This window comes from Ascaphus truei, chromosome 3 (genome assembly GCF_040206685.1).
Source record: "Ascaphus truei isolate aAscTru1 chromosome 3, aAscTru1.hap1, whole genome shotgun sequence".
Classification (NCBI taxonomy): domain Eukaryota; kingdom Metazoa; phylum Chordata; class Amphibia; order Anura; family Ascaphidae; genus Ascaphus; species Ascaphus truei.
The window spans coordinates 141,866,866-141,884,088 of record NC_134485.1 but is presented as its reverse complement, the minus strand read 5'-3'; the positions used below and the strand labels follow the sequence as shown (position 1 = coordinate 141,884,088).

The window sequence follows — 17,223 nt, the reverse complement described above, 5'->3', positions numbered from 1 at the left end:
TAAAGTGACACGTGTAGGAGTGATTCGGAACATTGAAAACACGTCCGTGACCTTAACCCCAAGGAAAAACTAAAGCCAAACTTCCATACCTGCTACAGCTCAACCCCCTTATAACGCTGTTCTTAGGGTCCAAAGAAACACATTGTGTTATAAGTGGATCGCGTTAGAAATGATGTACAATTGTATGCGTTGTACAATAAAGTATTTAAGATACCAATAATCGTGTTTTAAAATATTCATAAATATGAAAATTGGGAGCTACGCTTGCATTGCGTTATAAGCGGATTCGCGTTAACGGATCGCGTTATAACGGGGTTGAGCTGTATTCTGTTTCCTGAATATTTACTTTTGCCTGTTAAAAGATCGAAGTTATAGTTCAGTAAAGAACTTATTTTTCATATGAGGAAAAAAAAAAAAAAAAAACTACTGTATCAGAGCGATATGAAGCATTACATGCATACAGCCATCTAATGCTGCTGTTGCTCTCCAATATCTGCTGATTATTCCTGCGCTAACATCTTTGACCTTTTTAAACACCTGCGACAACGTTCTGGTTATTTTATACTGATTATTTTACCTATCAAAGCTTTGTTTTCTCGCTTTAAAAGTATCCCAGCCTCTCACTGGAGAGATTTTATAAGTGGCCTAATTCTGCTGCCATTTAATAATTAGTAATGGCTAATTAGAGTGCCCACAATTGTAATTTTCCTAATAAGTGATCAAAGTAAAGCACAAGTAGAGTACTATTACTTTTTTGTTTAGCAATCCTTGGCTTTAATATAGGATCTATATTAAGTCACCTCCCTGTCTTACAGCCTAAATCTTTAAACACAAAGATCTTTGCCACGGTGTAAAAACAATTCTGCTGTCGGTGAAGCACAGTAAAGATATGGTATTGCAACCACTTCCCCTCGCAGTGTTACTGCACTGTTCCTGCATGTTAGAGGAATTTGTGGTAAGCAGTCTGTCTATTAGTGCTCACCAAGAACACTGACACAAGCAAAACAATCACCAAGAACACTGACACAAGCAAAACAATCACGTTTAATGAGGTCAATGTTACAGCCCCGTCTAGGACCAGATTAATACTAGTTTGTTATGCTAGCGAGTGCAGTTATTTTGTTTTCTCAATAAAACATAATGGACATAGCCCTTCACTTTGAAAATGTGATGATGGTTGCCTTTCACACACACTACTGCAGCTACAAAGAATATTAATTTCTGGGAGTTTTGGATTGTCAATCTGTATTTCTGATCCTTATTGCTCTGTTCTACAAATTGGCATATCTTAAACATGAACTGCTGTACTAGCCCTAATGCACCGTACCCTGGATAAAAAGCACCAAAGGAACCAGAATTACTTAATGGAATGAGAATCAACATTTAAAAAAACACAGAAAAACCACTAATTACAAAAAAAGTAAGCTTGTTGATTAACAACAGTTGAAGAATGCAAACATAATGATGTGACCTTGGCATATACTGTACTTGGCCAATATTTGCAACCCAGAGCATCTTAACATAGTGCCCTGTCGTTTGGTTGATTGTCTATTTCCCATTAAAAGGATCAAAAGAGCAAGTCTGGGATTTTCCTCCTTGCCCAGGCCTTTCAATGCATTGATGGCTCCTTCAGCAGCAAAGGCAACGCACCGCAAAGCACATAAAAAAACCAATGTGTAATAGTACAGCGGAGATCTCAGTTTACTACAAAACAGTTGTATGTTGAATTCTACAATACATTGAAGTATTGGTGTTTTGAGAAGCTACTCAGATTGGCCTAAGCAACCTAAATATTTTGTTTGGTGAATGGGTTTTGTATTCCAAACCAAAAGAGAGGGAGTTTTTTTTTATGGATCAGTTTTCCCCATCATTTGTTTTGAGAAGTAATTTGGTTCTCTCTGCTGGTGGGGCTTGTGCTGCAATACATTAGTTCTCTCTGCTGGTGAGGCTTGTGTTGCAATACATTAGTTCTCTGCTGGTGGGGCTTGTGTTGCAATACATTAGTTCTCTCTGCTGGTGGGGCTTGTGTTGCAATACATTAGTTCTCTCTGCTGGTGAGGCTTGTGTTGCAAAACATTAGTTCTCTCTGCTGGTGGGGCTTGTGTTGCAATACACTGGTCCTCTCTGCAAGATTAGAGTGCAACTTCCCTGTTCCTTTTTTTAAATATTATTTTTCTCAAAAGATTGCCTTTACTTTGCCTTTTTCATGTTGCTCACAAATTTCTATAGAAAAATAGAAATTACAAAAAAAAACTGACTTCCAAAAAATTAAATACAGACCTATATTTGCAAAATGAAATTGTATCTTGTTATGAAACAGTACAGCAGTTATTAAATGAGTGAGTGGTGCAGTCATAAATATAGCAGTTGCACCTATTTGAGATAAGTAGCCATTTTCACTGTTGTAGATATCGGATAAAACCAAACACTGCAAATGTTCAGACCCTAACACAGCATATTTTTTTATCTGCCCTTTGTGCTCATACAGGAAACTGGCCATCTGGTTGTCCATCTGAAGCTAAGCTTCTGGCCCACATAATACTATTTTGGGGGAAGTTATCAGTGGCTGGAGTGCAACAGTTTCCGTGGCGAATTAAAGAACTACCTGATCTCACAGTGGCTGAATAAGCATCACTGCCATTGACATTGACATTGACATTTTGCAAACATGACCATTTTTAAAGGAAAAAAGAATAGTTGCGCCAACCATATTTAAGATGCATGGTATAGTTCAGTCCCACAAAAGATAGAGTCCTGCTGCCAGAGTTTCTTAGAGGTGATTCACCAACCTCTATAAATAACAATCAATCACGAAAGAAAAGGATTCTCCGGCGCGTGGTTCCACTTCAACTTCAGGACACATGAAATTATAAAGGAAAAAACACAATCAGGAGTGATTAAAATACAATAAAAACCTTGGGTTAAACTTGATAGGAAATACACTTACATAAATCAGTATTTCTTCAATAGGAATAGGGGAGACTTCCTGATGATACCTCAAATTTGGAGAAAAAAGCAAATATAGTGTAACACCATTTTATTAACAAATACTTAAAAAAGAGATTGAAAACTCACACTCTTTTTTAAGTATTTGTTAATAAAATGGTGTTACACTATATTTGCTTTTTTCTCCAAATTTGAGGTATCATCAGGAAGTCTCCCCTATTCCTATTGAAGAAATACTGATTTATGTAAGTGTATTTCCTATCAAGTTAAACCCAAGGTTATTATTGTATTTTAATCACTCCTGATTGTGTTTTTTTTCCTTTATAATTTTATGTGTCCTGGAGTTAAAAGTGGAACCACGCGCCGGAGAATCCTTTTCTTTCAAGATCATTTTTAACCCAACACAAACCGTACTAAACGAAAACCAAAAATAAATAAACAAGGGTTTATTGAAGTGCATACCATTTAAACGTCACACTTTAATAAACCCTTTTCAATAAGTGGCATTGTTCTATTGGCACAAAGTTCTATTACTTGGTCAGTTACCATTGACTGTTTTACAGTAATATTAAAGTAAAAATCTAAACAAGTGGCTGATAACTTGTCCATTAAGAGACACGTGTGGGTTGTCTGTAATAAACGTTTAGCCAAGGACATATGGTAAAAAAATAAAAAATCATTTAAAATGCTGTCAAGCAATCTTCCTGGTGCTGGAAAAGATTTTAGTTGAATCATTTAAATGGAGCTGAAAAGGTTGTCAAGCACAGACAAGACATCAATTCAAAGAACTTAATTTACCAAAAAGTCCAGTTATATGCAAAATGTAGTGCAAAGTTGATGCATTAAAACATCATCCCATTTATTACGCAATAAACAACAACAACAAACGTTCTTTTAATGTAAAATATGAATCTAGATTTGTTTGCACCATTTTGGCAGGCGAGAGATTTTGGTAAGAATACCTCATAGTGTTTTTGTTGTGACTCCAACAAGAAATCCCCTGCAGCCCTTTATTTGAAGGTCCACAACTGTAGCCCTATCACTTGCTAAGGATCCTTAAATACTGGCTTACACAAGCTTATCCCGTCCAGTGTTGGCGCGCTGCTTTACAGTGTGCTGCATGGCCCTCTATCAGCCCGTCCTGCAGCCAAGGGTTTTACATTCTTAAATTATGCTGGTTCCATGATGCATGACCATAGCTTACACAGAATATTCATGATGGGCCCGTAGAGGCCATTTATCGGTCTTTGCTGGACAGGGAACTGGTATAAAGTCTTAGGGCTTTCTTGCAAATGAGCCAGAACCAGTATATCTGTGGGGCCATCATGGAGGCATTTATGACATTGCATTGTAGAGGGATGTAAAAGGGCACTTTGTAGAATGGGATGCCGTACTGCTGGCCATAGGCGTTGTACATGAACGGGAAAAGAAGGATACGGCAGAGGAAAAATGTGATTAACACCAAGGCACCGTTCACTTTGTACAGGAGTGAGTTTTGTAGCTTCAGCTGTTAAAAATAGAAGAAAATTATTTAGTAGCCAAATACTGCAAATCAACAATTTGCTCATATTTCCTTAGTTATTTTAAATTCAACGATGAAGGCTTTATTAAGCATGTCAGAAATCCAAAACTTGGCAATAACTTCGTTTATCACTATAAATTAGAGCTTTAATTCACCAATCAAAATGATTCATAAAGCTCACTTTAACTCTATATCATGTAAAATGTGCCTCATGCCATAATCTTGGTGCTCTAATTCGCTCAGGCTGTTGTCATGGACACAATGAACTTGTCATTATCCATAGTTAAGGGCAATTTACTTGAAAGGATGTCAACAATTGATGATGGTTATTGCAGTTTAGTGAATAAACCTCCAAAGAACTTTTCATTCATTCACAAACCACAATGGAATTCAACCTTAATTTTATTTCAAAACACACCATTTTGTTTACAATAAAACCGCTATTGCAATACTAATAATTTGGCAATGTTAAAGGGACATATGCAATGAGATTATTTCAGTTAGGGAATGCATAATAACAGAAAATAATCAAATGTGTGAGACATCAATTTACTGTATTAAGCTACATTGCATTCAAACTGGAATACCTTTAACCAGAACTGTGCTGGAATTGGGACCTTTACCCCATAAAAATAAAAACATGATGGAATAGAAAGCTATGCTATGTAGTTTAGCTGTAATCGTTGGAAGTACGTAAAGGTGTTTAGTGAACAAGTTTTACATCATTGGAAACGCTGTAGTTCAAAGATCTAGTAGTTGTATTGGTTCTGGAGAAGTATTGATCTGTTGCAGCCAGTGATACCTTTTCCCAAAAACCTCTCTGGGTGTTTCTTCACATATACTTTTCCAAACCATAATTGATGTAAGGAACTTTTAAAACTTTACCGGTATCCAAGTGCAGTTATTTGAAAAAGACCTGTGGGGTTTTGAGACTGTAAACAACAACAATTACGCCTATGTTGGTCCATTAAAAGTTATAACCCACAATGAATCTATGCTTTTCCATGATAAATATGGCTAGTGGAACAATAGAGTACTTCCTATTGTGTAAAACTTTTGGTGGAGACTTCCAACACCGTTGGTAACCTCCAGAAATTAGAGCCGATCTGCAACTCCCCTACCAATAGAATAACAGGAAGCATTACTGTGAGATAGAGAGCGTGGATAGAGCACAGCCAGGGATATCCTGTATATTGTGTGCAGGAAAAGAAGAAACAGCCAGGCCACTCCAGAGGTAACAAAAAGTAATACTTAATTTATTGCATGCTGAACATACAGAAAAAATGGACTAGGTAAACGCACCTACGCGTTTCGTACTCGATGTACTTTATCAAGGTGACAACAGTGTAATAAAGCTGCTTCTTTATACTCACCCGAACTACCTCTAAGCCAATAGGATGCCGCGTCATTAACCCGCGTCGCGCAGGGTCACGGCGACATGAGAAGCAGTCACCTGCATCTGCGCAGAATCGCGGAGAAAGGGCGCGCACAGCCATAGGCTGGGCAGTTCGGGCAAAGTACAGGACCTAACTTACACTAGACGCTACAGCCCACGGAATGACGTCATCAGCGCGCATCACGGAGCGTGGTCGCGCTGACGTCACGTCGTATCCAGTAGCCTGGTGGAACATGTGACAACTTATTTTACAAATCAAAACTTTATTGAAACTGGACATTACTGTTTAAAATAGAAAAAACAAAATTTTTAAAACACGAATAACTTGTTGCAATAATAGCAGCAACCCTACGTAGCAGTATACTGTGTCAGTAAAAAAGAAATGGTGATAAAGATAAATAATAAATAACCAATAAATAAACAAATGATAATCATAACATTAAATAAATAGTTATGGTACTAAAAACATCACAATGTAACATTAAATAATCATACCATTTGTCCTACCATATAATTAAGAAGTATATACTTCTAAAGATTTTTGATTATACATATGAACACAGTATCCATACATAGGGAAAAATTAAAACACCTTGTTTATCAAAGAGGACAAAAATAGTGTTTGTCAAACAATTTGAGAATATTAGCCATTATGTAACTGAATAAAAAATATATATTGAAAAAATGTACATAATCTCTGTATGACATTAAGCTTGAGTAATAACACTATATAGAGAAGAGGAATACATTGATAAAGAATTTGTTGTTATACATAAAGATCGCCTGTTAACAGAATAAATCATGAACATTGATTGGGATGCACTATAAATATGTGTATAATATCTAAAGTAACATACAAATATAATTACAATAAGATTAATGATCTAAGCGTTCATAATTATGAACAATTGTGTGAATCATAATTGTTATAAAACAATTATAAAACAATTTGTAAAAAGAAAATGGAAAACATTATTAGAAAAATTATTATAAAAAAATCATAAAAAGTGACTTAAATCCCAATCAATGTTCATGCCCAGGGGTGTTCTTGTTCTCAGGGTAAAAATCCAAAAAGACTCTCGTCTATCTAACTGTTTAATCCTGTCCCCTCCTTTTATGGTCACGGGAACATGTTCTATGCCCTGAAAGGTGAATGTGTTGCTGTTACCATAAGGACAACTAGAAAAGTCTTTTGAGACGGGTGATTTTGATCCCCGTTATTAATAAGCCGTAAGTGCTCAAGAATTCTGACTTTTAAGCACCTAGTTGTCCTTCCGACATACTGTCGACCACATCCACATTTCAATAAGTAAATGACATAGGTGGAGTTACAATTTATAAATGACTTAATAGTGTAACTTTTCCTTGTATTGAAAGAACAAAATGTTTTATTTTTATTCATTTTAGAGCAAGCTTTACAATGGGAACATGGATACATTCCATGAGGTAGAGATGATCTATCTCCTTTTGTAGATTCAAAGAGACTTGGTGATAGAAAATTTGACAAGATTTTAGCTCGTTTGAAAACAACATTGGGACCTGATGCGATATAAGGTTTTAAAATCGGATCCAGTGACAATACTTCCCAATGTTTTCTCAGAATATTCTTAATTGCTCCAGCTTGTTTACTAAATGGGGTAATAAAGGAGGGACTGGTATTGACTCTCGTTGGCTTTGATTTACGTTTCAATAATGTTTTCCTATCCATAGTGGATACTTCAAGGAGAGATATGTCCAAGTCCCTCTTATTATAGCCCCTCTGTAAAAAAAGTGTATACAAATCTTCTGCTTGAAGTAAAAAGTCATGTTCACTCGAGCAATTACGACGTGCCCTAATGAACTGACTTTTAGGTATCCCTCTGAACATGGCGGGAGGGTGACAGCTGTTGGGCCTCAAAAAGGTATTGCGTGAATATGGTTTTCGATGAAGAGTGGTCTGAATACTCAAAGTAGTATGGATGTATAAACATAAATCTAAATAATTAATATGTTGTGCATTATATGAGTGAGTGAACTGAAGATTAAAATTATTAGTGTTAAGTGACAAAATAAATTCGTGTAAAGTCGTGACGTCACCCTCCCAAATCAATAACAAGTCATCAATATAACGCTTGTAAAACAAAATGTGCTCCCTATATTTGTTCATTTCTCCAAACACGTGGAACAGCTCCCACCACCCCATAAAGAGGTTGGCGTATGAGGGAGCAAAACTGGTGCCCATAGCTGTTCCACGCGTTTGGAGATAATGAACCCCATTAAAAAGAAAAAAATTGTGGGTGAGAAGAAAGTGAATAGAATCTAAAATGAAAGTGACTTTTGCAGGTGATAAATCAGACCGATTGAGAAAGTACCCAGCAGCTGTCAATCCATGTTCATGGGAAATGACAGTGTATAGGGATGTGACATCCAATGTCATCCACATCAAATTGCGTTTCCATCTGAAGCCATCAAAAGTATTGATTAAATCACTACTATCTCTAATATAGGACGGTAGTTTTTGCACCAATGGTTGGAGAAAATAATCCACATACCGTGAAACACCATCTCCCAAAGAATCAATACTAGAAACAATTGGCCTCCCAGGAGGGGAGACCAATGTTTTATGAATCTTCGGGAGATGGTGGAACACGGCAGTGGTGGGTAAAGGTTTGTACAGAAAATCTAAATCATTGTCATTTAATACTCCTAACATAGAGCCTAGATCTAAAAGATGTTTTAACTCCCTTAGGTATTTTTGAGTAGGATCAGATGGTAGTACAGCATAGGAAGAAACATCTCCCAGCTGGCGTAACGCCTCTTTAAGATAGTCGTCCCTATGCTGCACCACCACCGCTTCGCCCTTGTCCGCATTCTTAATTACTAACAAATTATTGTTCTTAAGATCTTCTAAGGCTTTTTTAATTCATCATGGTTGAGATTGCTACGTTTGATATTACGGCATGGAGAATCAAACATAAAATCTTTTTGTAGCAATTTCAAGTCCCTCTCCACCAAATTCTCAAAAGTGGAGAGAAACTTGCCCTTAATGAAGGTAGGGTAAAAAACTGACTGCTTTTTGAGACCAGTATTATGTCTCCCCAAAAAATTATTTGGATCGTAAACAGAATCTAGACCAGTATCTAATTCTTCTAGATCTTGAATTAAACACTGTTCCCTAAAGGAGAATATATGTGATTGATCTACCTCAGTTTCCACTGGCATAACATCTATAGAGGATACATCATAATTAGTAACAGATAACTCAGATACAGTATTCAAAAGTTGTTCATCATCAAAATTGTTAGTTTTGTCACTGAAGAACTTTTTTAATGTACACTTCCTAATGAATTTGTTGAGGTCAATCATAGTTTGGAATAAATCAAAATATTTTTTTTTATTTTCTTGCTCCAGAGGGCTCAGAAAAATTATTGGGGCGCCCTTTCTGGGAGAAAAAACAAAGGGATAGGGCCACGGAATATAAAACCCGCCCCAATAATTTTTCTGAGCCCTCTGGACTACCATCTGGGTCAAAAAACTCAAAAGAACAAGACGGAGCAAGAAAATAAAAAAATCAATACAAAGGAGCACCGGCCAAAAGGAAGAAGAACTTTTAGAAGAAAATGGTGCAGTGATCAATATTTCAAATGCGATATTCACTGATACTGAATTATCGTTATTGAACAAGGGTATGGGCTTTGTGCCAGATACGAATTTTGATTTTATGTTTGATTCTCCATGCCATAATATCAAACGTAGCAATCTCAACCATGATGAAATCAAAGCCTTAGAAGATCTTAAGAACAATAATTTGTTAGTAATTAAGAATGCGGACAAGGGTGGAGCGGTGGTGGTGCAGCATAGGGACGACTATCTTAAAGAGGCGTTACGCCAGCTGGGAGATGTTTCTTCCTATGCTGTACTACCATCTGATCCTACCCAAAAATACCTAAGGGAGTTAAAACATCTTTTAGATCTAGGCTCTATGTTAGGAGTATTAAATGACAATGATTTAGATTTTCTGTACAAACCTTTACCCACCATTGCCGTGTTTCACCATCTCTCGAAGACTCATAAAACATCGGTCTCCCCTCCTGGGAGGCCAATTGTTTCTAGTATTGATTCTTTGGGAGATGGTGTTTCACGGTATGTGGATTATTTTCTCCAACCATTGGTGCAAAAACTACCGTCCTATATTAGAGATAGTAGTGATTTAATCAATACTTTTGATGGCTTCAGATGGAAACGCAATTTGATGTGGATGACATTGAATGTCACATCCCTATACACTGTCATTTCCCATAAACATGGATTGACAGCTGCTGGGTACTTTCTCAATCGGTCTGATTTATCACCTGCAAAAGTCACTTTCATTTTAGATTCTATTCACTTTCTTCTCACCCACAATTTTTTTCTTTTTAATGGGGTTCATTATCTCCAAACGCGTGGAACAGCTATGGGCACCAGTTTTGCCCCCTCATACGCCAACCTCTTTATGGGGTGGTGGGAGCTGTTCCACATGTTTGGAGAAATTAACAAATATAGGGAGCACATTTTGTTTTACAAGCGTTCTATTGATGACTTGTTATTGATTTGGGAGGGTGACGTCACGACTTTACACGAATTTATTTTGTCACTTAACACTAATAATTTTAATCTTCAGTTCACTCACTCATATAATGCACAACATATTAATTATTTATATTTATGTTTATACATCAATACTACTTTGAGTATTCAGACCACTCTTCATCGAAAACCATATTCACGCAATACCTTTTTGAGGCCCAACAGCTGTCACCCTCCCGCCATGTTCAGAGGGATACCTAAAAGTCAGTTCATTAGGGCACGTCATAATTGCTCGAGTGAACATGACTTTTTACTTCAAGCAGAAGATTTGTATACACTTTTTTTTACAGAGGGGCTATAATAAGAGGGACTTGGACATATCTCTCCTTGAAGTATCCACTATGGATAGGAAAATATTATTGAAACGTAAATCAAAGCCAACGAGAGTCAATACCAGTCCCTCCTTTATTACCCCATTTAGTAAACAAGCTGGAGCAATTAAGAAAATTCTGAGAAAACATTGGGAAGTATTGTCACTGGATCCGATTTTAAAACCTTATATCGCATCAGGTCCCAATGTTGTTTTCAAACGAGCTAAAACCTTGTCAAATTTTCTATCACCAAGTCTCTTTGAATCTACAAAAGGAGATAGATCATCTCTACCTCATGGAACGTATCCATGTTCCCATTGTAAAGCTTGTTCTAAAATGAATAAAAATAAAACTTTTGTTCTTTCAATACAAGGAAAAGTTACACTATTAAGTCATTTATAAATTGTAACTCCACCTATGTCATTTACTTATTGAAATGTGGATGTGGTCGACAGTATGTCGGAAGGACAACTAGGTGCTTAAAAGTCAGAATTCTTGAGCACTTACGGCTTATTAATAAAGGGGATCAAAATCACCCCGTCTCAAAAGACTTTTCTAGTTGTCCTTATGGTAACAGCAACACATTCACCTTTCAGGGCATAGAACATGTTCCCGTGCCCATAAGAGGTGGGGACAGGATTAAACAGTTAGATAGACGAGAGTCTTTTTGGATTTTTACCCTGAGAACAAGAACACCCCTGGGCATGAACATTGATTGGGATTTAAGTCACTTTTTATGATTTTTTTATAATAATTTTTCTAATAATGTTTTCCATTTTCTTTTTACAAATTGTTTTATAACAATTATGATTCACACAATTGTTCATAATTATGAACCTTAGATCATTAATCTTATTGTAATTATATTTGTATGTTACTTTAGATATTATACACATTTATAGTGCATCCCAATCAATGTTCATGATTTATTCTGTTAACAGGCGATCTTTATGTATAACAACAAATTCTTTATCAATGTATTCCTCTTCTCTATATAGTGTTATTACTCAAGCTTAATGTCATACAGAGATTATGTACATTTTTTCAATATATATTTTTTATTCAGTTACATAATGGCTAATATTCTCATTGTTTGACAAACACTATTTTTGTCCTCTTTGATAAACAAGGTGTTTTAATTTTTCCCTATGTATGGATACTGTGTTCATATGTATAATCAAAAATCACCCGTCTCAAAAGACTTTTCTAGTTGTCCTTATGGTAACAGCAACACATTCACCTTTCAGGGCATAGAACATGTTCCCGTGACCATAAAAGGAGGGGACAGGATTAAACAGTTAGATAGACGAGAGTCTTTTTGGATTTTTACCCTGAGAACAAGAACACCCCTGGGCATGAACATTGATTGGGATTTAAGTCACTTTTTATGATTTTTTTATAATAATTTTTCTAATAATGTTTTCCATTTTCTTTTTACAAATTGTTTTATAATTGTTTTATAACAATTATGATTCACACAATTGTTCATAATTATGAACGCTTAGATCATTAATCTTATTGTAATTATATTTGTATGTTACTTTAGATATTATACACATATTTATAGTGCATCCCAATCAATGTTCATGATTTATTCTGTTAACAGGCGATCTTTATGTATAACAACAAATTCTTTATCAATGTATTCCTCTTCTCTATATAGTGTTATTACTCAAGCTTAATGTCATACAGAGATTATGTACATTTTTTCAATATATATTTTTTATTCAGTTACATAATGGCTAATATTCTCAAATTGTTTGACAAACACTATTTTTGTCCTCTTTGATAAACAAGGTGTTTTAATTTTTCCCTATGTATGGATACTGTGTTCATATGTATAATCAAAAATCTTTAGAAGTATATACTTCTTAATTATATGGTAGGACAAATGGTATGATTATTTAATGTTACATTGTGATGTTTTTAGTACCATAACTATTTATTTAATGTTATGATTATCATTTGTTTATTTATTGGTTATTTATTATTTATCTTTATCACCATTTCTTTTTTACTGACACAGTATACTGCTACGTAGGGTTGCTGCTATTATTGCAACAAGTTATTCGTGTTTTAAAAATTTTGTTTTTTCTATTTTAAACAGTAATGTCCAGTTTCAATAAAGTTTTGATTTGTAAAATAAGTTGTCACATGTTCCACCAGGCTACTGGATACGACGTGACGTCAGCGAGACCACGCTCCGTGATGCGCGCTGATGACGTCATTCCGTGGGCTGTAGTGTCTAGTGTAAGTTAGGTCCTGTACTTTGCCCGAACTGCCCAGCCTATGGCTGTGCGTGCCCTTTCTCCGCGATTCTGCGCAGATGCAGGTGACTGCTTCTCATGTCGCCGTGACCCTGCGTGACACGGGTTAATGACGCGGCATCCTATTGGCTTAGAGGTAGTTCGGGTGAGTATAAAGAAGCAGCTTTATTACACTGTTGTCACCTTGATAAAGTACATCGAGTACGAAACGCGTAGGTGCGTTTACCTAGTCCATTTTTTCTGTATGTTCAGCATGCAATAAATGAAGTATTACTTTTTGTTACCTCTGGAGTGGCCTGGCTGTTTCTTCTTTTCCTGCACGCAATATACAGGATATCCCTGGCTGTGCTCTATCCACACTCTCTATTTTCCTGGACCTACAACGGATGGATTGCATGCCGCCAACGACAAGAGTGCCCCTTGGGTAGCACAGGTAAAGTGCCGCAGTGCCATATTTTATTCCTGTCTACCACGGACATTGTCCATTTATAAGTATTGTGCTGATTGGGTGCTATTATGTGTTATAGTTGTGTGTGTCAAGCCAACTCCACTAGTACACTAATTCCCACCAGTTCCTAATCAATATTATTAGGGGCACTCCATCGTGTTTTGGATTAACCCATTGTGGATTTATACATTTGGATATTCAACTTACAGGACTGGTCACAATTTTAGAGCATCACATCTACATTGTTCCTTAGCATTACTGTGAGGAAAGATGTTCCTAGATGACTACAGTAGGTCGGCATGCAATCACAGTATGTACATTTTACAAGGAGATGGGGGTGGGTGGAACTTCTCCATCCTAACAGCAAATGAGTCAATGTTCACAGAAACATACCTGTATTAGAACTTTGCCAAGCGATACAAATGGAGTGCTCATTTCTGCTACATAGAGGCAGCCGACAAAGAAATCCCCAATATCGCGTCTAAAAAACTACACACATGAGAAAATAAGCATTGCTCTGCGTTATACGATCAGCAAATTATAAAATATATATATATATATATGTTATTACTACTATGTTACCAACTCCCCCTACCCCCCCATTTTTTCCCAGGGGGAATGCAGTGATCTTTGATCTGTAACACCTATTTAAAACATCAAAAAAGATGCTATACTGCTTTGATAAGACACCTCAAAAGTATTTCCACTCTTATTACTGGTGTTTTTAAAAATGTCTTCAATGCAACTTTAAAGCAGCAAGTCGCTAATTCCCCCCTATTTTAATTTCTTACAGGATGGGAACAGGTGGTTCCCGGAGCTGAAGCTCGTTATTTGCAGCTGAGACACTCCCAGCTCAAGAGATTTTTTCCAGTAAAGGTATAGGTATTTTAAATATCCAGTGGGACAATAGATGGCCACAGCGGATGAGGTTGCAGATTCCTATTGGCCCGCATGACGTAGTAAATTTTAAACACCTTTTTGTTCCCCCTGGAAGAGACAAACTCTGATACCTTCATTGGTAAATATCTCCAAAACCAGAGGCACTCAGGAGATGAAACTAAGGTCCAGGGACCCCCAGGTTTCCATCCTGTAATAAAATAAAAGCGCATTTTTTACTTTACATAAGCTTATTGGTGGGTGCACGGGCAACTCTGTGTTTCGCCCTTTTAAATATATTTATCCCCAGCATTCAGATAATCCTTGTGTGTTATTTAATTATTTATTTCAAAGGTTGTTTGACCTAGGGGGTCAAGCAGAGTACCTGTCTCTAAACCTGAAATTCACTACCGATTTCACAATCCCAGATGATAGAAAAACATACTGATCTAATGGCAGGATGGGGGGGGTGGTGAATTACCGCTTTTAATGCCTAAGTTAGTTGATCAGCCATGGTTATTGCTCTGTACTCAATAGCCCCATAATTTCTGTAAGTTGCAAAAGTAATTGCTATTTAAAGAAAAAAAAAATACGATAATTACTGTAGTTAGATCACAGTGGAAAACAAAAAATATAATAGGCAGAGGTAGCGCCAAAGTCTCTAAGTAGCAGCAGAGATCCCTGTCAATTTGACATTTATGGCATAAATGTATTAAGTCTCCTGCCATAAGACTCAACAACAACTTACAGCACATTGACTTAAATGGGCTGTAAAATGTGTCCAAGCTCCAGAATGCGTCATGCTGCAGAAGAGTGACTAGTAAATATGACCCTACGTGGTTCAAGAAGAGAAGATGGTATTTGCATTTCATGCACGTTCCAATGATGTTAGAGAGCAAAAGCTCAAGCTGGGAAGCAAGCATTATTTACCATTCACAAAGAACCCAATGCCTTGATGCAAGCAGAGCCCACAATGCATGGCACAGAAATTTACTGCAGTCCTCAAACTGTGAAGGTGTTCAACAAAGGAAGATATTTCTAGGTTGATTATATATTTGCAGGGACATTTTTTTTGTTAAGAGTAAAAAAAAATTTACTTCAAAATCAAGCAGAGGGTAGGGAACTTATTATTTATTAAAGGGGACAAAAAGTGAACTAAGGACAGTTGCATGTTAAGTCTAGTTGACACAAAAAACCCACAAGTATACACAGTTTTTAACATTTCCAAAGTACTCCGATACTTTGGGAGGATTTTACAATCTTTATGTAATGCGTACCAATGTGTTGCAGAGCGCTCTGGCAGCGAAAAGGATTCAAAGTAAATAGGACAATCACTTTAGTACTCTGGGATTCTTGCAATGTTACCCTGTGCCTTTTGGTAGGGATTGCACCATTTTTTACTAAAGAAGTGGAAGTTGACTATGAATACAAAGTAGTGGTCCTGAAAGCAAATGAATCACTTCAGACAGTGGGGGGGGAGGGGGACTTTTCTAAGCAAATCTTACCAGCGCAATAGGCACAAGGATGGTTAGAATTGCCGTGTGATGAACAAGCATGAGGAAATCTTTCCGCAGGAAACTGTCCATTGCCGTGGCAAAGTGATCTTTCCCAGCCAGGGTCTGCTTGTTCTGGCATCTGTACCAGTGGCGGAGATACATGGCATACGTATCATATACCATGTATGGAATTATTAACCAGATGTACGACGTGGCCAGCCAGTGTCTGGGGAAGAGAGACGTTTGCAAAGCGTTAATACTTCTGTGCAGTACCACCATTGTATGCAGAGACGAACACCGTAGAACTACAAGTGCCACAAACTCCTTCCTTACAAAAGATTTACAATTTAATTTTGCTAACGACGACATTGGAGGATCAAGCAACAAAACGTGGTGATTGCACTGGGGAAAAAAACAAATCTAAAACAAAAATACCAATACTTTTGAGGGGTGGGGGGGGAGGAGTGGTGTCACAAAATATGAATGAAAAGTGTGATTGCTATAAAAAGATATACAAATTTATTATAAAATGATTATAGGAGTATATACATTCAAACACCAATCAATAAAAACAAGGTACTGTAATGTAGGACGCAAAGAAGTGCTCCACATTATTTATTTATAAAATGGTTTACCAGGAAGTAATACATTGAGAGTTGCCTCTCGTTTTCAAGAATGTCCTGGGCAAATAAGTTATGACAAATAATACATGGTTACAAATACATAGTTACATTAAGGGGACAGGGTATACATTATATACAAGACATAGCATGCACAGTTAGAGATAATATATATTATAGACTTAGGTAGCAGTTACGGACCAGATTAAAATGTGAGACAGCTTTACTTTTGAAAGAACTTAGACTGGTGGCGGATGTGAGAGTCTCCGATAGATTGTTCCAGTTTTGGGGTGCACGGTAAGAGGAGGAGGAGGAGGAGGAGGAGCGGCCGGATACTTTGCTGAACCATGGGACCATGAACAGTCTTTTGGAGACAGATCTCAGATGATAAGTGTTGCATGTGGTGGGGGGTGAGGAGTTTGTTCAGGTAGATGGGTAGCTTGCCCAGAAAGTATTTGAAGGCAAGACAGGAAAGGTGAACTTTGCGCCTAGACTCAAGAGATGACCAATTTAGTTCTTTGAGCATTTCGCAGTGATGTGTGTTGTAGTTGCATTGGAGAACAAAACGGCATTTTGAATTGTAGAGTGTGTCAAGTTTGCTAATGTGGCTTTGGGGTGCCGAGCCGTGTACCATGTCCCCATAGTCAATAATTGGCATTAGCATCGGCTGTGCGATACGCTTTCTGACCAGCAGACTTGGGGAGGATTTGCTCCTGTAAAGTACACCTAGTTTGGC

The 17,223-nt window shown here is 37.0% G+C and overlaps 1 protein-coding gene across 2 annotated transcripts in view; it reads right to left on the bottom strand.

Annotated features, from left to right (window-relative positions):
• Positions 1-3,268: 3,268 nt before the first annotated feature.
• Positions 3,269-17,223, bottom strand: part of TLCD3A (TLC domain containing 3A) — a 54,416-nt gene continuing 40,461 nt past the window's right edge. For both annotated transcript variants that reach the window (XM_075589579.1, XM_075589580.1), the window contains 3 exons: positions 15,877-16,093; positions 13,889-13,984; positions 3,269-4,453 (listed from right to left, as the gene is read on the bottom strand). In XM_075589579.1, coding sequence (XP_075445694.1) covers positions 4,184-4,453; positions 13,889-13,984; positions 15,877-16,093 — 583 coding nt within the window. In that variant the 3' untranslated portion in view covers positions 3,269-4,183. The remainder of the gene's footprint in view (positions 4,454-13,888; positions 13,985-15,876; positions 16,094-17,223) is intronic.